Source organism: Populus alba, chromosome 7, assembly GCF_005239225.2.
Source record: "Populus alba chromosome 7, ASM523922v2, whole genome shotgun sequence".
Classification (NCBI taxonomy): Eukaryota; Viridiplantae; Streptophyta; class Magnoliopsida; order Malpighiales; family Salicaceae; genus Populus; species Populus alba.
In genome coordinates, this window is record NC_133290.1 from 12,798,946 (window position 1) to 12,820,866 (window position 21,921).

General features: G+C 33.9%; 3 protein-coding genes across 3 annotated transcripts; 2 read left to right on the forward strand and 1 right to left on the reverse strand.

Moving 5' to 3' along the window:
- The first annotated feature begins 8,643 nt into the window (after positions 1 to 8,643).
- On the forward strand, positions 8,644 to 11,884 carry LOC118043459 (aspartic proteinase Asp1-like). The gene is made up of 8 exons (XM_035051438.2): positions 8,644 to 9,014; positions 9,253 to 9,370; positions 9,888 to 10,111; positions 10,234 to 10,455; positions 10,555 to 10,693; positions 11,109 to 11,309; positions 11,418 to 11,490; positions 11,574 to 11,884. The coding sequence occupies exons 1-8, from the start codon at positions 8,812 to 8,814 to the stop codon at positions 11,681 to 11,683; spliced, it is 1,290 nt and encodes a 429-aa protein (XP_034907329.1). The 5' UTR covers positions 8,644 to 8,811; the 3' UTR covers positions 11,684 to 11,884.
- A 1,633-nt stretch (positions 11,885 to 13,517) lies between these two features.
- On the forward strand, positions 13,518 to 16,748 carry LOC118043460 (aspartic proteinase Asp1-like). Its single transcript, XM_035051440.2, has 8 exons — positions 13,518 to 13,890; positions 14,122 to 14,239; positions 14,756 to 14,979; positions 15,102 to 15,323; positions 15,423 to 15,561; positions 15,968 to 16,168; positions 16,277 to 16,349; positions 16,434 to 16,748. Exons 1-8 carry the CDS (start codon positions 13,688 to 13,690, stop codon positions 16,541 to 16,543), a joined length of 1,290 nt encoding a protein of 429 aa, XP_034907331.1. The 5' UTR covers positions 13,518 to 13,687; the 3' UTR covers positions 16,544 to 16,748.
- A 1,152-nt stretch (positions 16,749 to 17,900) lies between these two features.
- LOC118043461 (NAC domain-containing protein 2) lies at positions 17,901 to 20,124 on the reverse strand. The gene is made up of 3 exons (XM_035051441.2): positions 19,819 to 20,124; positions 19,125 to 19,399; positions 17,901 to 18,898 (listed from the first exon to the last, which is right to left on the reverse strand). The coding sequence occupies exons 1-3, from the start codon at positions 19,991 to 19,993 to the stop codon at positions 18,434 to 18,436; spliced, it is 915 nt and encodes a 304-aa protein (XP_034907332.1). The 5' UTR covers positions 19,994 to 20,124; the 3' UTR covers positions 17,901 to 18,433.
- Between the last annotated feature and the right edge of the window lie 1,797 nt (positions 20,125 to 21,921).

Below are 21,921 nucleotides of genomic sequence, written 5' to 3' on the forward strand. Positions count from 1 at the left end.
TCTCCATGGGCTACATTCCATATTCCATTGGAGTAAGCAGGAACAATTTGACAGTTACCACTTACGTTCAGGAGGATTTTTGGGGTTTCCATCGATGAACTCTGTTGATTTCTTTTCTTTCAAGAAGCATTTTTTTAATCAATTTAAATATAGAAGGTAGCTTTGTCTCCTTCTTCTTCTTCTTTAACAAAAGAGCGGTTGGAACTTGATTTGAGGAGAGGAAGCATTAATGCCAGTCGAGCCACAGCTCATCACCATAGTTTCATTTTTAGACATGCCATATAAGAGATTCTTCCTTTTAGACTTTCAATTACGAGGCATTTTCACAGCTTAAATCGAAGTTTGGAGCTCCTTGACTCAAATTATCCTTGTATTTTATGAATATTTCCCAATTTATTATTACAAGTCTAATTAATTACTCTAATTTAGTTTCTAAATATTGGAATATTCTTTCATCTAGGCTTACGTATGTCAGGTTTTCTTATTTAAATTGATAAAAATTTCGGGAAAATAAATAGAACTCATGATGTTTCCTCCTCGTGTGTATGATTCGTCCAAAGACAAATGAAAATAAAATTTGTAATGGTGAGAATTATATTTAAGCAGAAATTATGAATGGAAATGAATATATACATAAACCTTGGATGATTATATTGGTTCAAAACTTAAATTTAGAAAGAGATTCTAATAATGAATAAATAGAATATAATATTTAAAATTCATGTTGATACAGAGAGGTTGCAAGAGTAATACAACAACATGATAGTGCAGTTAACTACAATGCTAGAAATTTTCTTACCTTTTTCTTTGCTTTTTATCAGCACAAATCAGAAGTTAAACAGACCTTTTCGGTTAAACTGTTTATTTCAATTGTTAATGTCGTCTTTTTTATTTTTTATGAAGTGGCTCATGTCTTTCTATTTATCACATTTTTTACTAATGTCTTACTTTTCTAAAATTTTCATGTAACATCACAATTTTTATTTCATCTTTTATATTTGTAGATCAGCCAAACAATTGATCTAGAGGTACACTGTAGGTGCTTTTCAATTTTCTTCTTATTTTTATTTTGATTCATGTTTTGCTTTCAATTTATTTATTTATTATTGATAAAATTGGCTCTCTCTTTTCTCTATATCTTTCTCATTGTTTCTGATTATATAATTTCTTTTTGTGTAAGAAGAGAAGCACAAACCTAAGTAAAGCGGATCATTTATTCTCGGTGCGAGGTGTATACAATGTTGTGAAGGATCCACTTTTAAGATTTAAAAAAAAAAAAGTGTTCGGTGTAAATATACAATAAAAATAAAAGGATAATTTTTAAAAATACATGATCTTATTATTCAGAAAAAATTAGTTCAACAATAAAAATAAAACCTAATTGATATCTTGAATTTTAATTGTCAATCAGAAAACAACAAAAGGAAATTAAAAATCCACTTTACTTAGGTTTGTGCTTCTCTTCTTACACAAAAAGAAATTATATAATTAGAAACAATGAGAAAGATATGGAGAAAAGAGAGAGCCACTTCATAAAAAATAAAAAAGACGACATTAACAATTGAAATAAACAGTTTAACCGAAAAAGTCTGTTTTACTTCTGATTTGTGCTGATAAAAAGCAAAGAAAAAGATAAGATAGAAAATTTCTAGCATTGTAGGCTTTTATTATATTATGAATCCACTTTAGCATATTAAAAAAAAAAATGGCTGATTAGCTCACCGATGACCAGATCTCCAGGTTCAAGGAAGCTTCATAAACAGATGAGAACATATATATATATATATAGAAAGATAAATCAATAAAGCTCCATGGTGCAACAAATATTTGGCGACGATAGCCAAATATTTTCACATTCACCGGGATGATAAGGTGAAACCATGAAAGCGACTGTAGTAAGAATAAATAACAAGAACGTCATCGGTATATATATAGATAATATTTTCACATTCACCGGGATGATAAAGTTCATGACAAGAGAATCCCTCCTGGCTAGCTAGGTGCTTAAATGGCTGCATGGACCGGAGATCCATAACCCACAATAGCTCCGAACACCTTCGTTGCTTTCTGCACTTTGATCTTATATATATATATATATATATATATATTTTCACATTCACCGGGATGATAAAGTTCATGACAAGAGAATCCCTCCTGGCTAGCTAGGTGCTTAAATGGCTGCGTGGACCGGAGATCCATAACCCACAATAGCTCCGAACACCTTCGTTGCTTTCTGCACTTTGATCTTATACTTGACTCCCGAAGGTCCGTCCTCATCATTGAGCTCCCTGTAAAAGAAGATCTTGTCACCAATGCCAAGATTCTTGCTCCGAGCAAATGCTACCCAGCTGCTAGAAATAACTGGCTTCAGGTATTTCTGCTTGCGAATGCTGCACCGCATGTTCCACACCTGCCCTCTCTCGTCCTCAACCTCCAGAACCACTGCATGGCATGCACCAGCTTGGAATTGAGGGAGATGGGGGAGCTTTTTAGTTGGGATTGACATTCTCTTCCTCACATCGGTCTTGGTGAGTTCCTTTGAGAAGACTAATATCTCTGATCTTGAGGCCATTTCAGGAGCAATTTTTAGCAAGAGATTTAATCGACTAGGGTTTTTGGTCTCCATCGGAGTCTTTTATAGGCATAGGACGACCACCACCAAATCGAAAGGTCATCAGAGGACGACCACCACCAAATCGAAAGGTCATCAGAGGACGACGACCACCGAATCGAAGGGTCATCAGAGAAATTTCTCACCCCGAGTCTGCAGTCGTAGACGTCAGAGAAACTTCAATGCAACTTTTAAACAAGTCACGTGTGATTGACTGCTTAAAGTTGGCGATTGACCAGGAGATGAATAAAATTCTCTGAGTGAACCGCGGGTTAAATGGTACTGTGCTGCGGGTTTTCCCCCCCCCTAATAAAGTATGGAGACTTATTTCTGGTCCATTTTTAAAGCTGTTAACTTCATTAATAATTCAAAGACTTATTTAAGAAAAATATCATTCTGATCTTAGGCTAGGAATATTCTGAAGATTATAATAAGTCAGAGTTAGAAATCAAATTGAACAGAACGGAAGGGTACTTTTCTATCATAACTTTAAGTAATTATATTTTATAGTAACTTCATCTAAGCAATTAATATGATTAAAAATAAATACTTGTTTACAATAGAATTAAACCAGCTTCATAATTAAAAAATTTTAAAAATTAAATATATCAACTAAATTTCATGAATGACATTTAAAATTATATGATTTTTTATAGTTTATTCTTAATACAACAACAACAACAATAAAATTAATTTTAATTCAAATATTATATTTTAACAACAGCAACAACAATATATTATTATTATTATTATTATTATTACCACCAGCAGCAGCACTATGTGCATAAAAATACTTATAATTTTAACAATTAAAAATCCTTTGTAATGTTATTTAAATATAAGTAACTTAAATTATTACAATAATAATAGTTGGTTTACACAATAATTGTTTTTAGCTATTTGTTAATATGATCACAGGGTTTTTGGGCATGCTAAACCTATAAACCAATGGTTTGTTTACATGAATTTTTTATTTATTTAATTATAATTTATTTTAATAAAATTAGTATTTCACGTTAGAACATTCTTATTAAAAATAATATTTAACTACTTTTAAAAATCTAGTGTTCCACTATTTCTCAATTTTTGTCTTGTCTTTGATAAGGACTTCTGAGTGGATTCTTTTTAATTTTTGTTTGACTGACTTGCATCTTTTTATAAGTGATACCAAATATACTATAATATTTGGATTCAAACCAGGTATATCTTTATAAATTTAGAAAAAAAAACATTTGTATATTCTTGTAGCAGGTTGATTAAAGTTTTCATTTTCAATTCTCTCTTAACCTACTCATTACCTATGCTTATGGTCTCAAACTCTTTTGTAGTGGGTTTTCAGGCTTGTTCATACTATATTAATTTCAAGAATTTTCTAATATTGTTTTCACCACATTCTTCTTCTTCTTCTACAAGTACTACATATTTATTAAAGTCTGACCATTCATTCTCGGTGCAAGGTATATGAAATGTTGTGAATGATCAACTTTTAGGATTCTTAAAAGAAGAAAGTGTTTGGTGTAAATATACAATAAAAATAAAGGGATAATTTTTGAAAATGCATGATCTTATTATTTTAAAAAAATTGGTTCAACAATAAAGATAAAGCTTAATTGACATCTTGAACCTTAATTGTCAATCAGGAAGCAACAAAAGGCTAACAAAAACACAGATAAAAACATTTTGAGACAATCAATATCGGTTAACATTTTAAACATCACTAGAGCTTCCTAGGTCACCTAGTTTTAAAACTTCTTGCCCTTAGCAAGCTTTCACACAAAGATCTTGACAAAGACTTTTTTTAAAGTATTAGTGATTAGAGCAACTTCATTCTTTATAGATTTTAGTTATCTTTGATAATGTGATTCTAGATGAGCTTTCTCTTCATTCTCCATTCATTCTCTTTGTACGGTGTAGTAGATCTTAGGTGGTCACAACCTTCAATGCATATGTCAATTTATAAGTGAATGTATGATTAAATACATGATCACGATGCATATGCCATTGCATAATTAAATGCGTGGTCATGATGCATTTTCCAATGTATATTGGATATAAATTTAGCATTTTCAAAAACGATTGATGGCCACCACTTTGTTTGCACAACAATCACAAATTATTTTGTCACATTTCTGTTGGGAGTAATTCAATTTTTCTTAAACATTCAATTTTGGATTTTCATTTTCAAATTTAATTTTCTAATTCAAGGGGCCTTCACCAATCCATATTGGACTGCCAATTTTTCCAGCCTTGTATATTTTGATCCCCCAACCATTCTTTAGAAAGTTTCTAAGCGTTCTTCGTGTTCTCTCCATTAATATATTTTTTCAATTTTTCATTTTCTGACTTTTTGGTTTTTTTCTCTTTTCTAATTTTTTGTACATTTATATGGAGCCTTAAAAAGGATAACAACAAAAGAAGAAACATAATTATATATCAGTGTCAATGATTCTAATTAATATCCAGTTTTAATTAAGTATTGATCATGAATATTTAGAAACAATGCTTTGATGTAATACAAATCTCATAATTATAAAAAATTTTATAATTTTTTTTGAAAAATATTTTTCTCCTATACATTAACAGGAAACGAACTAAATTTTATTGAAAATATATTTTTTAAAAAATCGTGTAAATATAAGAGGCCAATAATAAGTTATGACAATTGTCTTCTAGTCATGCCCATTTTTTTCATCTTAAAATTATTATTTGGATATTGTCATCATAAAGAATCTTTCAAACAAAGTTACCCCTAACTTTTCTCATTATAGCCATTTTTTTTCATATTTTATGGTAGCCATTAAAAGGCATATATGCATCATTATCAATATTTTTATTGAGAACTTTGCAATTTAGTGAAATAGGAATAGTTTGTTGCAAAATATTTTTTAAGGAATCAGCTATCATGTTTTGAGGCCAAACAACAAATTTTATTTATTATGTTCATGTAGGTCCTATTATTGAATTATAAATTATTATTTTCATGTAGTATTATCAAATGGATGTTTTGTTTTCTTTGGTCAAGAGTTTAAAGCATATCATTCAAACGCTATGATGAAATTTCGAATGTTTTTGTTAGTAAAGAAAAGGTTATTCTAAAATTTCTAGCTATTTTCAAGGGACAACTCATATGGATTTTTTTAATAAATAAAGGATTATTTTGAAAAGAAAAATTAGATTATATAAAAGAGTTTTGGCTTTCAAAAAAGGGAGCATCTTTTATTCAAATTAGTTATGTCAAAAATAAACCTTAGACCACCCACTCTCAATAAGCTTATATGGAATTGACATTAATCCACCTCAGGTTTTCTCATCACATCAAGAAAAGATAATTTTATATTTTTGAAAGCACATGGGAAAATTAAGGGTCGGTTATGATAGTTAAAATTACATTATATTATTTTATTTTAATAGTTTTTTTTTCTTAAAAGCAAATCAATAAACGAAAACTTAGCGAGACATAATTAGAGAGGTCTTTGTAATTTTAGAAAATTAGAAGTGAAGCTAAAATGGGGGAAAAAAAACTCAAGGAGTTAGTCCAATTGTTAGTGAGATTTGTTTCATTCCTTTAATTTTTTAGGTTTAAAACTTGAGAATAACACTTAAAAAAAAATTTATTAAATTTTTATGAATGCACAATAAAAATAAGAATAGTGCCTCTTTAAAATCATTTAGAAAGAGATTCAGTTTCATTGATGTGCAAGTTGATTTGAAAATACATTTATTATTGGGAAAAAAAATCATGAAGCAATACAAGGTTAGAGACAAGGTTGTCAAAAATATATTTTTTGATACAACGTAAACCCATATCATAAAATTATAAGTTTTTATTTACTATTATACATTGATAATTACAAGTGATAAATAACAACATAATATAATTAAAATAAAAGTGAAAATAAACAAGATAAATGTTCAAACACCTTAAAATACTTAGTTCAAATAAAAACTTATACATAGTTTAAATAATTTAAAAATATAATACAATTATATTAATAGAATTTCATTAACTAAAAAATAATCACTCTAAAACAATAATTTACTGGTAAAACCAATCTCATTGCTTTTAGCACGTCAACCCAGCTCCCACCTCCCGTAAGATTATTAATATTGTCTGGAAATTCACAAAGTTCAAACACATGTCAATCTTCATGTAAGTCAGTATAACTCACATTATAGTATTGGTTTTTATTTTTGAGAGAAAAGATTAAATAAAACAGGATCTTGAATCTTTTTAATTATACCAGTAAGAAACAAATTAAAAATCCGCTTTACTTAGGTTTGTGCTTCTCTTCTTACACATAAAGAAATTATATAATTAGAAACAATGAGAAAGATATGGAGAAAAGAGAGCCAATTTTATCAATAATAAATAAATAAATTGAAAGAAAAACATGAGTCAAAATAAAAATAAGGAGAAAAAATGAAAAGCACCAACAGTGTACCTCTAGATCAATTGTTTGCTGATCTGCAAATATAAAAGATGAAGTAAAAATTGCGATTTTACATGAAAATTTTAGAAAATTAAGGAGATAAATAGAAAGACATGAGCCACTTCACAAAAAAAGAAATGAAAAAAAGAAGCTGATATTAACTATTGAAATAAACAATTTAACCGAGAATTAAAGTCTATTTAGCTTTTGATTCGTGCTGATAAAAGGCAAAGAAAAAGGTAAGATAGAAAATTTTTAGCATTGTAGTTAACTGCACCATAGTTTTAAGATCCGGCTCGGTTCAAGGGTCAGGTTTTGAGTTTTAACTGGGTCATCAGATCAATTTTTTTAAAAAATCAAAATGACATCGTTTTAATATATATATAAAAAAATCAACGGGTTAGTGGCCGGGTCGCCGGGTCAACCAACCAGGTCAGTCGGGTCACGCCAGCTTTTTCCTTCATTTATTTTTTTTTCAACCCAGCCCGGTTCCAGCCTTGGGTTCCACCGGGTCCGGGTCGACTCGTCAGGTCGGCCGGGTTTCAAAACTATGAATTGCACTTTTGAGATTTTTTTAGTTTTAAATTAATTTTTTTAGTATTTTTAAATTGTGTTGATATGCTGATGTCTAAAATAAATTTTAAAAAATAAATAAATTTCAAACTCGGGTATAAAATCGTGATTTTAAACGATCTTGATTGAGTTTACTAATTATACACGAGTTAAGTTTGATTTTATTAATTTTTAAATTTTTAATTTGAGTTTGCGCATTAGATATATATTAACTCGTAAAATTATATGATTTTATATGAGAAACAAGAATAAATTAAAATTTAATCCCTGCTTGCTTATGATTTTAAAAGTTATTCTTTTTAGTTTCGAAATGTATAAGCTAATTGCTTGAGTAGAGTTGATTGTTAATTCATACACAGTATACCCTTTTAAAGGCATAAACGTTGACTAAAAATGAAGACATTTTAGAAAGGAAAAAAAAACACAATTAAAATATCATTAAAGTCTATTATTAAGGATGAAATTAAAAATAAATATATATAAATTGGATTTTTTAAACTAAAAGACTTATTAGTTATTTTACTGAAAATATAAGGACTGAATAACGGTTTGCTCATGAAACAAAAGAAAAGTCTCCATGATTCAATCCTCGCTTGGAAGTTGTCTCCATGACTCAATCCTCGAGCTTGGAAGTTGGAAGGCAAGCCATCATGGTGATCAAGACTACACCATTCCATTTTATTGGTTTGGCTTTGTTTCTAATGTCCCTCTCATGGACGTTTCCATGAAATTGCCATGATAATTCAGCTGAAACAGAGCATCTGAATATGCCTTGCCATTAATTATACACAACTGTGTTTGTGCTTGGATGAAAAGGCAGTTTATATACCTTAACTTGCTGCTAATTCTTTTAGTTGCCTTTACATTTATTCTCAAAAAAGAATTAGTTCTAAATCCACCAACACGATCCTCCTATCTCACTGGAGGAAAAGAATAAAAGAACCTTCAGCAAAACATCACATTTGAAGAAATCTCAATTTTTTAATTGGTAATTAAGTCAAGATTTCAAGAACCAAGCAATACCCATGAATCCTTAATCGTCAAGCAAAACTCCCCATGTCAATAAAAACAAATTTGGACTCATACGGGCTTCTCACAAATCAATCTTGGTTTTCTTTCAAACATTTATCAAATAAGTTGTAGTGCATTAATTAATCACCAGAAACAACTACTCGGTAACTGTCAAAACAGAGAGAAATGGGAAAAGAAAAGGTGGGTTTTTGGGTGGTGGGGGTGTTAGTGCTAGTTTTGATTTTAGGGTCATCAGCTGCTAGTGATGACAGACAGCAAAGATGGAGAAAGGCTATGATGTCAGGTGAAACAACGGGTTCATCAATGTTGATGAATAGAGTTCCATCATCCATTGTCTTACCACTTCACGGGAATGTTTATCCTACTGGGTAAGCGCATAACTGAAATGGGTTTGGACTTTATTGTTGTGTCGTGTTTTTTTTTTGCCAATATTTTATCGTAGGAGTTTATTTGTCTTTGATTCTTTTTAGTTGTATCAATTGAAATTTCATAACCTTCATGGATAGCTATGCAATGATTCATGGAGTTTTGTGTTCATCTGGAGTCCGGACTGTAACTGCATAACTCAATCGTTTGTTGCTAAAATTACAGAGTTTCATTGTGCAGGTTCTATAATGTGACCCTCAACATTGGCCAACCATCAAAACCTTACTTTCTCGATGTAGATACTGGAAGTGATCTTACATGGCTCCAATGTGGTGTTCCCCGTGCCCGATGCACAGAGGTAAAAATCATTATGACAGGTTTTCTCTGTCTTGTCCAACCAGTTTATTAACAGTTTATGAAAAAGAAAATTAATTTAGCATTCATTTCATGATGTTCATCACATGATCAAACGGTCAAACCTGCACGGTCACCATGGTGTCTAAGTATCTTGTCCTTGGGCTTAAGTTAAACCTGAAGGATGGAATTATTGTATAATGCTGCAACTTACAGATGACCCTCTAGTTATTTATCCAGATTTGATTGATGTGGTTAGTTTCAACATAGTTTTGTTACTTGTTTTATGGTAAATCTGTAAACTTCTGCTGCTCCGTCAAAGTCAAAAATTACTTTGCTCTATAGTTTGTCTTCGATCTTGCAACTAAAAGTCAAAAATTACTTTGCTCTATAGTTTGTCTTCGATCTTGCAACTATCATTGTATTTCAAACTTGCATGTGATTCTAAGTAGTTTCGATATCCTATGCTTGATTTTATGCTCTTTCAATAACCGAGTAACGTGATTACTTTTCATTTACAGGCTCCTCATCCATATTACATACCCAGTAACAATCTAGTGGATTCGAAGGACCCCATTTGTCAATCCTTGCACACCAGTGGTCACCAAAGACGTGAAAACCAAGGGCAGTGTCACTATAAGGTTGAGTATGCTGATGGTGGATCATCCAATGGCGTCCTTGTCAGGGATGCCTTTAATCTCAACTTTACAAGTGAAAAGCGCCAGAGTCCTCTTCTGGCCTTTGGGTTGTTTTCTTTGCTTTCTTTCTTTATTAAAACTTTACGAGACTCGATGCATTTTTCATTTGGTCGGCAGGCATGCATAATCTAAATCATTTGCTCTCTCTGTTCGTTTTCTCCTCGAACAGGTGTGGATATCACCAGGTTTCAGGTGGGACTTATCATCCCATAGACGGAGTGCTTGGTCTTGGCCGGGGAAAACCTAGCATTTTATCACAGCTTAGTGGTCTGGGTTTAGTGAGAAATGTGATTGGACACTGTTTGAGTGGGCGCGGTGGAGGATTCCTCTTCTTCGGGGATGATCTTTATGATTCATCTCGTGTAGCTTGGACACCAATTTCACCCAATGCGTAATTAGGCCTCATGAACTTCCTTTCATCTTCTCAAAGTTTAGCTTTTATAGTTCATATCTTCATATTCTAATGGTAAATCCTCATTGTGCATGGCAGGAAACACTATTCACCTGGAGTCGCCGAATTGACTTTTGATGGGAAAACTACTGGGTTCAAAAACCTGGACGTAGCTTTTGACAGCGGGGCCTCTTATACTTACCTTAATTCTCAGGCGTATCAAGGTCTAATTTCTCTGGTAAATGGAAAAAAATTCTCATAAAATAAGCCAAACATGGAGTAACATTAAGAACTAAGAGCCTGACATCTGCACTGGTGCAACTTGAGCAGAATATGTCAATCATCACCTCATCACCTTAATTTTGCACTACATTTCTCAATACCTGAAATCATTGCTCACTGAATTGGAAATTCGTTACATCTACGAGAAAAATATTCCTTAATTTTGCAATATATTTGTTTCCTTAATTTGCAGTTTAATTTCCCACTCAAACATCATCTTAATTGTCTAGATGACAGACGGATATCAGTTGTCCCATGCTTCAGATGCTTGAAACTAAATCATCACTCAATTTGGCTTCAAGCTCAGATTACTTCCAATGAAACCATCCATTAAAGCTGAATTTCATGCATTCATGCCTTGTTTCTTTCAGATGAAGAGAGAATTACCCGCGAAGCATTTGACAGAAGCGCTGGATGATCAGACGCTTCCGATTTGCTGGAAAGGACGGAAACCTTTCAAAAGCGTACGTGATGTCAAGAAATACTTCAAGACCTTTGCATTGAGCTTTAAGAATGACGGAAAATCTAAAACTCAGCTTGAATTCCCACCAGAAGCTTATCTTATAGTATCAGTAAGTCCACCCTCAACAGTTTTTCCACCTTTTGTTTTCAAGTTCAACCTCTGATGCAGTCATAATGAGCCTTTGTGTTTCTATGAACGCTGGCAAAATCTTTTCCAGTCCAAGGGAAACGCTTGCTTGGGAATTCTAAATGGTACAGAAGTAGGTCTGAATGATCTGAATGTCATCGGAGGTAATGTTTTCTGGATAATTTGGAGCATAGCTTGAAATATTGCTTAAAATTCCTTACAATTTCCTTTCTTTTGGCTTTATTAGACATATCAATGCAAGACAGAGTGGTGATTTATGACAATGAGAAGCAACTGATTGGATGGACACCTGGAAATTGCGACAGGCTTCCTAAATCCAGAAGCATTATCATTTGATGACAGGTGTTCTAAACGTTAAAAAAAACAATTGTCCTGTACAGAAAGCTGCTAAGCTGTAACACTGTATTCTTCCGCCATTACAGCAGATTCCTTGTAAAGTAATACTATGTATATGTGGTCCGGTGAATCAGACCCCACAATTATACTTGATGGGTTGTGAAAATTTAATAAAATAAGGAGCCATACAAATTATTTTCATTTCCCTTGTATCTTTAAACTCTGAATTGTGGAAATTCTTATCTGATAATACAATAATAATAAAAAACGACCCTTTTAATTTCTTAGCTTGATATAATTTTATTTACATTTCATATATAGTACTTTTTTCAGATGTTTTTCAAACTATATATTATTTGATTTTTAAAAATAAAAAAGATCTATATGATTATTCATCCAAGAACACTATACTTATCCTCTTTTTAATGCACATAGAACACACTCAACAACATGTCAGCATAGTTGGACTCACCTTCCATGTCATCACTGCGAGTCGAGTCGAGTCGAGTAGGAGCCGAGCCAAGCCAAGCCGAGCCGCGAGCCTAGGATAAGAATCTAGTGTAGCTGATCCTACGTTAACCGGATCTGAGATTGAATCAGAATTGTTTGATCAAATCTTAGCCATATGAAGTGCGATTTGGACGATTTCATACTTGTTTCCAACTAATTTGATCGTTCCGGATGCAATGGTGCGGTCCGATCATTGAGATTTGAGACCTAAAATAGCGATGGTTCTTTTGTGCGAGAAAAGGTGTGCTTTGATGACTCTGGTGATTGAAAGGTGTAGTAAGTACTTGTAAACTTGGCCGGAGACGCTCTCGGAATGATAAGCTTGGAAGAGCTGCAAGATGCAAACATGTGCTGAAGAAGCAAGAGGACAGTTGCCCCATATGAATGGCAAAGGGGGTGATTGTTGGGTTTGTTGCCATTAATGTGCAGCAACCATTAATGGACGGCACTGTCCATTGACAAATGCAGCTGTAGCTGGAGCTCCACCAACCATGTGCACCTATCCCAAATGTCAAAGGTTGACAGCCACCATTGTTGAAGAAGAGATGGAGCTGGTGGAACCATTCTTGCCTATGAATAGGCACCGAGAGAGAGTAGTAAAGTGAGAGAGCTGAGTGAGATAGTAGAGCCAAAGATGTGAGAAATATAGGAGAGAGTGGGCTGTCAAGGGCAGCCAGCAGTAGCTGCCATTGCAGCACTAAAAAGAGAGAAATAGAGTGAGGTTAAGAGTTGCTAAAGAGGGAATGATTCCTCCTCCTCTATTGTTATAAATCTTGTTCTCTCCCTATATAATCAAATGGCTTCTCTAGTGGATGTAGGCGGTTTGCTGAACCACATTAAATATTGTGTCAGTGTGCTTACCCTCTAATGAACAAATATTAATACATCACCGGTTCGGATTCCCCAACAAGAAGGCAAGCCATCGTGGTGGTGAAGACTACACCATTCCATTTTATTGATTTGGGTTTGTTTCTAATGTCCCTCTCATGGAAGTTTCCATGAAATTGCCATGATAATTCAACTGAAACAGAGCATCTGAATATGCCTTGCCATTAATTATACACAGCTGTGTTTGTGCTTGGATGAAAAGGCAATTTATATACCTTAACTTGCTGCTAATTCTTTTAGTTGCCTTTACATTTATTCTAGAAAAAGAATTAGTTCTAAATCCACCAACATGATCCTCCTATCTCACTGGAGGAAAAGAATAAAAGAACCTTTAACAAAACATCACATTTGAAGAAATCTCAATTTTTTAATTGGTAATTAAGTCAAGATTTCAAGAACCAAGCAATACCCATGAATCCTTAATCGTCAAGCAAAACTCCCCATGTCAATAAAAACAAATTCGGACTCATACGGGCTTCTCACAAATCAATCAATACAAGTGAATTGACCAAGTCTTGGTTTTCTTTCAGACATTTATCAAATAAGTTGTAGTGCATTAATTAATCACCAGAAACAACCACTCGGTAACTGTCAAAACAGAGAGAAATGGGAAAAGAAAAGGTGGGTTTTTGGGTGGTGGGGGTGTTAGTGCTAGTTTTGATTTTAGGGTCATCAGCTGCTAGTGATGACAGGCAGCAAAGATGGAGAAAGGCTATGATGTCAGGTGAAACAACGGGTTCATCAATGTTGATGAATAGAGTTCCATCATCCATTGTCTTACCACTTCACGGGAATGTCTATCCTACTGGGTAAGCGCATAACTGAAATGCGTTTTGACTTTTCTGTTTTTTTTTTTTTGCCAATATTTTATCGTAGGAGTTTATTTGTCTTTGATTCTTTTTAGTTGTATCAATTGAAATTTCATAACCTTCATGGATAGCTATGCAATGATTCATGGAGTTTTGTGTTCATCTGGAGTCCGGACTGTAACTGCATAACTCAATCGTTTGTTGCTAAAATTACAGAGTTTCATTGTGCAGGTTCTATAATGTGACCCTCAACATTGGCCAACCATCAAAACCTTACTTTCTCGATGTAGATACTGGAAGTGATCTTACATGGCTCCAATGTGATGCTCCCTGTGTCCACTGCACAGAGGTAAAAATCATTATGACAGGTTTTCTCTGTTTTTTCCAACCAGTTTATTAACAGTTTATGAAAAAAAAATTAATTTAGCATTCATTTCATGATGTTCATCACATGATCAAACGGTCAAACCTGCACGGTCACCATGGTGTCTAAGTGTCTTGTCCCTGGGCTTGAGTTAAACCTGAAGGATGGAATTATTGTATAATGCTGCAACTTACAGATGACCCTCTAGTTATTTATCCAGATTTGATTGATGTGGTTAGTTTCAACATAGTTTTGTTACTTGTTTTATGGTAAATCTGTAAACTTCTGCTGCTCCGTCAAAGTCAAAAATTACTTTGCTCTATAGTTTGTCTTCGATCTTGCAACTAAAAGTCAAAAATTACTTTGCTCTATAGTTTGTCTTCGATCTTGCAACTATCATTGTATTTCAAACTTGCATGTGATTCTAAGTAGTTTCGATATCCTATGCTTGATTTTATGCTCTTTCAATAACTGAGTAACGTGATTACTTTTCATTTACAGGCTCCTCATCCATATTACATACCCAGGAACAATCTAGTGGATTCGAAGGACCCCATTTGTCAATCCTTGCACACCAGTGGTGACCAAATAAGTGAAAACCCAGGGCAGTGTGACTATGAGGTTGAGTATGCTGATAGTGGATCATCCTATGGCGTCCTTGTCAGGGATGCCTTTAATCTCAACTTTACAAGTGAAAAGCGCCAGAGTCCTCTTCTGGCCCTTGGGTTGTTTTCTTTGCTTTCTTTCTTCATTAAAACTTTACGAGACTCGATGCATTTTTCATTTGGTCGGCAGGCATGCATAATCTAAATCATTTGCTCTCTCTGTTCGTTTTCTCCTCGAACAGGTGTGGATATGACCAGGTTTCAGGTGGGACTTATCATCCCATAGACGGAGTGCTTGGTCTTGGCCGGGGAAAACCTAGCATTGTATCACAGCTTAGTGGTCTGGGTTTAGTGAGAAATGTGATTGGACACTGTTTGAGTGGGCGCGGTGGAGGATTCCTCTTCTTCGGGGATGATCTTTATGATTCATCTCGTGTAGCTTGGACACCAATGTCACCCAATGCGTAATTAGGCCTCATGAATTTCCTTTCATCTTCTCAAAGTTTAGCTTTTATAGTTCATATCTTCATATTCTTATGGTAGATCCTCATTGTGCATGGCAGGAAACACTATTCACCTGGATTCGCCGAATTGACTTTTGATGGGAAAACTACTGGGTTCAAAAACATGATCGTAGCTTTTGACAGCGGGGCCTCTTATACTTACCTTAATTCTCAGGCGTATCAAGGTCTAATTTCTCAGGTAAGTGGAAAAAATTCTCATAAAATAAGCCAAACATGGAGTAACATTAAGAACTAAGAGCCTGACATTTGCACTGGTGCAACTTGAGCAGAGTATGTAATCATCACCTTAACTTTGCACTACATTTCTCAATACCTGAAATCATTGCTCACTGAATTGGAAATTCATTACATCTACGAGAAAAAAGATTCCTTAATTTTGCAATATATTTGTTTCCTTAATTTGCAGTTTAATTTCCCACTCAAACATCATCTTAATTGTCTAGATGACAGACAGATATCTGTTGTCGCATGCTTCAGATGCTTGAAACTAAATCCTCACTCAATTTGACTTGAGGCTCAGATTACTTCCAATGAAACCATCCATTAAAGCTGAATTTCATGCATTCATGCCATGTTTCTTTCAGATGAAGAGAGAAATACCCGCGAAGCATTTGACAGAAGCGCTGGATGATAAGACGCTTCCGATTTGCTGGAAAGGACGGAAACCTTTCAAAAGCTTACGTGATGTCAAGAAATACTTCAAGACCTTTGCATTGAGCTTTAAGAATGACGGAAAATCTAAAACTCAGCTTGAATTCCCACCAGAAGCTTATCTTATAGTATCAGTAAGTCCACCCTCAACAGTTTTTCCACCTTTTGATTTCAAGTTCAACCTCTGATGCAGTCATAATGAGCCTTTGTGTTTCTATGAACGCTGGCAAAATCTTTTCCAGTCCAAGGGAAACGCTTGCTTGGGAATTCTAAATGGTACAGAAGTAGGTCTGAATGATCTGAATGTCATTGGAGGTAAATGTTTTCTGGATAATTTGGAGCATACCTTGAAATATTGCTTAAAATTCCTTACAATTTCCTTTCTTTTGGCTTTATTAGACATATCAATGCAAGACAGAGTGGTGATTTATGACAATGAGAAGCAACTGATTGGATGGGCACCTGGAAATTGCGACAGGCTTCCTAAATCCAGAAGCAATATCATTTGATGACAGGTGTTCTAAACGTTAAAAAAAACAATTGTCCTGTACAGAAAGCTGCTAAGCTGTAACATTGTATTCTTCCGCCATTACAGCAGATTACTTGTAAAGTAAAACGATGTATATGTGGTCCGGTGAATCAGACCCCACAATTATACTTGATGGGTTGTGAAAATTTAATAAAATAACGAGCCATACAAATTATTTTCATTTCCCCTGTATCTTTAAATTCTGAATTGTGGAAATTCTTATCTGATAATACAATAATTAAAAAAAAAAGATTTTTTTAATTTCTTAGCTTGATATAATTTTATTTACTATTCATATATAGTATTTTTTTAAGATATTTTTTAGATATTTTAAAGATATTTTTGAAACTGTATATTATTGGATTTTTAAAAATAAAAAAGATCTAAATGATTATTCATCCAAGAACACCATACTTATCCTCTTTTCAATGTATATAAAACACACTCAACATGATATAGAGACCATATTAATTTATTTATTTTATAAAAATATTATTTTTATCATCTTGAATCTATATTTATTTATCGCTTGAAAAAAAAACTCAAATATTAACTTAAGAATCAAATCGAAATATCTCTTCTTCTAAGAGAATTATAAATACTATTTTAAAAATTGAAATATCTCGTCCTAAGAGAATTATAAATATTAATTTAAGAATCGTAGCTTGTTCCAGGAGAATTACAAGTACAACTTAGACTCATAACTCCTCAACCAGAGAAAAATCTATATTTTTCTATAAAGTCTTTCCAGATCTTCATCGTTATCCTTTCTGCACCCACCATCTACTTGTTTGTGTTGAAAATAGCAAGATAGTATTTCTTTTGGGTTAAAATTGACTAAACTGTCAACATGGACAGTTAAGATTATGGATGCACCAACCCCACAAACCAGTTTGCAGGGAGGCAATATCAACGATGGTTGTTCTTCTCTGGCCACAGTTTTCAAACCTTGCAAGTTACACAGAACCGTATGAATTAAGTGAAGTAAACGTTGAATTATCCGTCAAACTACATGAAAGCATATTTTTTGGCTTATTCTCCATGTTCATCCCCCTAAACCCGTCACCGTCACGTCACAGTAACTTGCATTCTCCTTGTTTTCTTTTTATCCTTTTCTTCGTTTTTTAAGCAGGACAAGAGATTAAAACAGCTGGACTAAAAACAATTAAAGGTCACTTGTAATATTCTTGACTAGATTCAATTTCACTAATTTTCGAATAATGCAATAAACTCTTGTACAGTCCTACAAGAATTTCCGATATGAATCATTACACTTGCATATTAGCAGAAAGAAGATCACTACTGTTAGATTAAAAACAACCACAGGCACAGAAGACTTTCTTGAATGTCACTAATTTTTAATTAATGAAGCAAATTCTTGTCCAATCCTACAAGAATGGTTACAATTACACATTAACATGAGCAATGCTGATTAATCCAACCATGTTCTATCACCCTTGATCAATCACCAGCTTCTTATAATACATCCCAGGCCACCCTGTACCTTCTCCTACACTGGCACTGGCAATAATCATCAAAAGGTAAAGGGGGTTTGAATCCATACTGCGATCAATTGAAAATCTCAAGTTGACACTCTTCCCTGTAATCTGGCTCTTGAAAGTGGCTGTGTAGCCCTGGGTTTCGTCCATGATATGTATGTATATATAAAAAAATATTTTCTGACACTGATCAATCCCCAAGATTTCCCACAAATGTTAAACTACATCTGCAGACTCCAGACGAAGATTGTCCTGGGCCACATGCAAGAATATAACAATGTTCTATATACTATTTCTACCTATGAAACTAAAATGCAATGGCCACCGGGCACACATCAAGAACCCTAGTCTTTCTTGTTTTGTAACTAAAATCAAAATGGCTTCTGTAAATACATGAACATGTCCTGCAAAGGTGAGAGCTGGTCCAATTGGAACTGATCTTGTGAAGCAAAAGGGTAATCTTGGAAACCATCATCAATGTAATTGAAGTTGAAATCAAAGGCATTATCTAGCTCATCATTCCATTTTGGCTGACTCTGAACCTCCTTCTCGCATGTGACCTCAGGTGACAGCACGTGCTCTGAACTACTTGAGTCTGTATTCAACCTTGGAATTGAATCAGATGTGTCCATCTGTAAGAAGTCATTGCTATTACTCATCATCATTGTCGGTGCTGCAATTTGTGCCATTCCATTATAGTAGCCAGACATTTCACTGATGTTGGGCTTCTGCTCTTCCATCTCTGAATACTTTGCTATTGATTTTCTTTCAGCAGGAAGATGCTTCTCTACGCTACCTTTCTTGTTGTATATTCTACATAATACCCAATCATCAAGCTGCAATAACACATGAGAAAACATCCATGTCAATTACACTAAATTATAATTAAAAAGACACTACTGACATCACCACCCCACATTCATGATCGTCCAATCTTAATTGTCCGAGCATGTTAAACGATAGTTCCTGGGGCATTGCATCAGAAGAAGACTCTGACCGCAGAAGATAAACGCAGGGATTATAACAAGAATTATAGAGAGAATAATGGAAAAGAGGAAGTACCCTTAGGTTATTTTTCTTCCCAGCAGTCCTATCGACATTAGCAAGGCGATATTCATGCATGATCCAATTGGTTTTGATTCCTTTAGGAGCTTTACCAGCATAAAATACAAGTGCTTTTTTTATGCCTAGTGCTTTGGGCCGGCCAATGGGTTTATCTGCTCCGGTTGCTTTCCAATACCCGGTTCCAGCCGCCCGGTTCGGCCTTGAACCGTTTGGATATTTTCTATCCCTTGGAGAAAAGAAGTACCATTCCTTCTCACCATATAGTGCCATTTCTGCACAAAAATAATTGCCGAGAAATTATTAGTCAACAAATAAAATTCAATAAAACCCATTTAACATTTTTCCCGTCCACTCGTTTAGATTAAAGATCTTGAAATAAAAAAAATATTAAACAAATTGATAAGCAACCGGAGAAAATAGTGAATGGCTGAGAAGATTTTGGAAATTTTCTGGGTTTATTATCTGTAAAATGTAATTGTATGAAGCTATAGGAATATCCATTTTACTATTTATCACTGGGAAAATGAATGGTAAAGAAGATCTCATCCAAAAAAACCTCTTTTTTATTAAAAATTGAATGAAAATCTTGAAGAATCAAGAAATCTGAACTAAACCCTTCTGTCCAAATCGAATCAATCACTCAAATCTAATCTCAAAATCAACAACTACAACTTCAAAAAAGAAAAATTACCTGGAAGCTGCCAAGGATCATACTTATAAAGATCAATCTCAGCAATAATAGGAACAGAAATTGATTGGCCTCCACATTTCTTAAGCAAGTAATGATTCACCAACTCATCATCTGTTGGATGAAATCTAAATCCAGCTGGTAACTCCAACTGATTTGCTGATCTATTTCCCTTCATTCCCAGCTTTGAAATCGTTCTTGGTGCTTTTCTTCCTTGTCTTGAATCTCTCTAAGAGAGCTTACTAGTTCTTTCTGCTGCTGCTGCTTCTGCTCTCCTTTTAGCTCTTGCTTTCTGAATTATGATACTCTCCAAGAGATAGACATGAGGAGGCTTATATAGGAAGGAAGACAGAGGACTCGAAAAAAATAAACCTCATTTTTTTTTAAGGACATGTGGGTCCTTGTCAAAACGTGGGAGTTTATCTGTCATGGTTTTGATTTATTTCCACCTTAGCTGACCGAAGCCTGTGATAGGTGACACGTGTGCCACTTTCTAATAAAAACTTGCCACGCGTTCCTGCTTATGTCATTGCTTCCGACACAGCTTTTGTCCTTACTTCGAAGTCGGCTGTTAACATTTTCGTTCGGCCCCGTTGACTCGTTTTCATTTTTTGGGTGTGGTCAAAACAACATCGTCTATACTCAAGCCTACCACACTCTTTCAAATCCAACCAATTGGATACTGCCATGTGAGACACATTTCCTTGGGGTGAAAGACTGGAGTTGTCAATGGATAGTCTAAATATTTGAGCGTAGGATTGGGTGTAGAGGATCGACAGGTCGTTCAAAGATGGATTTGAATACACGTCAGCTTCAAGAGAGCCCACGTCGGGAAAATGACGTCATGCTTCTTCTTTTTTTCCCTTCGGAGTGATTTATGGGTTTTGGATAATGTTGGTTACGTCAGCACTGACATAAAAATGAAATTAAAAAAAAAAAAAACGAAGAGAGAAGTCAGCATGGTTTGTAGCAGTAGTTGTGGCCTCGTGGGATGCATCTGGGGAGATAATATTTATGGATTGGACCGAATATCCTTGACCATATTTTAAATGATGATTTTTTATTTGCTTTTTCACTTACTGTTCATCGCATAAATAGAATCTTCCACTTCACGTATGGGGATTCATATCTGTTAATTTTTAGATCTTCCGTTAACGATTATAGAATATTCCGTTACCAGTTCTTGCATGTTGACATCAAGTTTTGTGCATGCACGTCATGTTTCTAGGGTTTTGGATGTCGTGGACACAGAATTATTTACTATTTGAGCTAATTCATGAAATCCCATTTATAAGAAATTATTTCCTACTGATCTAGACCCACAGAGCTGGTACTGATAAATAGTGTTTTAGGTTGAAACCTTTATAGATACATATAATAATGAACGGTGCGTGGTGGTTAATATAATAATTATTAGAAATTTATATAATTTTTAATTTTAAAATTTATAAAATTAATTAAAATATATATAAATTAATCTGGATATCCATATTAATAATAAAAAAATAATTGCTTGAAAGTTTTGTTGATATATCTCTTATAGTCTGCCGTGGACCAAGCTTAATTTGCTTGCTAAAAACGTTTTATACCAACTTGTTCAACAGAGATATTAATTGATTTCTCAATATTTGACAATAATTTCAAGTTTAGTTTATATAATTCAATGGGCACCCATTTTGTTTCTCATTATACTATTGAATTTGTTGATTTTTTCACAAATAAACTGGAAAAAAGAAAGGTATGCTTTAATGGAAAACAACTGAGCTGGAGAGTGTGTGTGTGTGTGTATCTCGTTTGTGTGTTGTGCATAAGGTATATATATATGGCCAAGGGAAAGGATATATTATTAAAAAAAAAACAAAAAAACCCTCTTTTTTCCCACTTTTTTCATTGAAAGTCCAGACTTGTTTTCATTTTAGATTGAAACAATGAAATGATGATTCTATCCCTCTAAACATTACACAAATAGCCTTGGGATCAGGGTACAATAGTCTTTTTATCATCATTTTTTCATAGTGAAAAACCACCATGTCGTTTGAGGAAACAATTAATACATTGACGGGCAATTAATGATACTTTCATCTTTTGCGTTTTAGTTACATAATA

What these genes read in the sequence shown, in the direction of transcription:
- LOC118043460 (XM_035051440.2), top strand. Translation starts at nt 13,688, where the DNA reads ATGGGAAAAGAAAAGGTGGGTTTTTGGGTGGTGGGGGTGTTAGTGCTA. An exon ending in ACACCAATGTCACCCAATGC is followed by an intron (nt 15,324 to 15,422) that starts GTAATTAGGCCT and finishes TGTGCATGGCAG; the next exon opens with GAAACACTATTCACCTGGAT. An exon ending in TGATCTGAATGTCATTGGAG is followed by an intron (nt 16,350 to 16,433) that starts GTAAATGTTTTC and finishes TGGCTTTATTAG; the next exon opens with ACATATCAATGCAAGACAGA.
- LOC118043461 (XM_035051441.2), bottom strand. Translation starts at nt 19,993, where the DNA reads ATGAAGGGAAATAGATCAGCAAATCAGTTGGAGTTACCAGCTGGATTT. An exon ending in TGATCCTTGGCAGCTTCCAG is followed by an intron (nt 19,400 to 19,818) that starts GTAATTTTTCTT and finishes ATTTTTGTGCAG; the next exon opens with AAATGGCACTATATGGTGAG. An exon ending in GGAAGAAAAATAACCTAAGG is followed by an intron (nt 18,899 to 19,124) that starts GTACTTCCTCTT and finishes GTGTTATTGCAG; the next exon opens with CTTGATGATTGGGTATTATG.
- LOC118043459 (XM_035051438.2), top strand. Translation starts at nt 8,812, where the DNA reads ATGGGAAAAGAAAAGGTGGGTTTTTGGGTGGTGGGGGTGTTAGTGCTA. An exon ending in ACACCAATTTCACCCAATGC is followed by an intron (nt 10,456 to 10,554) that starts GTAATTAGGCCT and finishes TGTGCATGGCAG; the next exon opens with GAAACACTATTCACCTGGAG. An exon ending in TGATCTGAATGTCATCGGAG is followed by an intron (nt 11,491 to 11,573) that starts GTAATGTTTTCT and finishes TGGCTTTATTAG; the next exon opens with ACATATCAATGCAAGACAGA.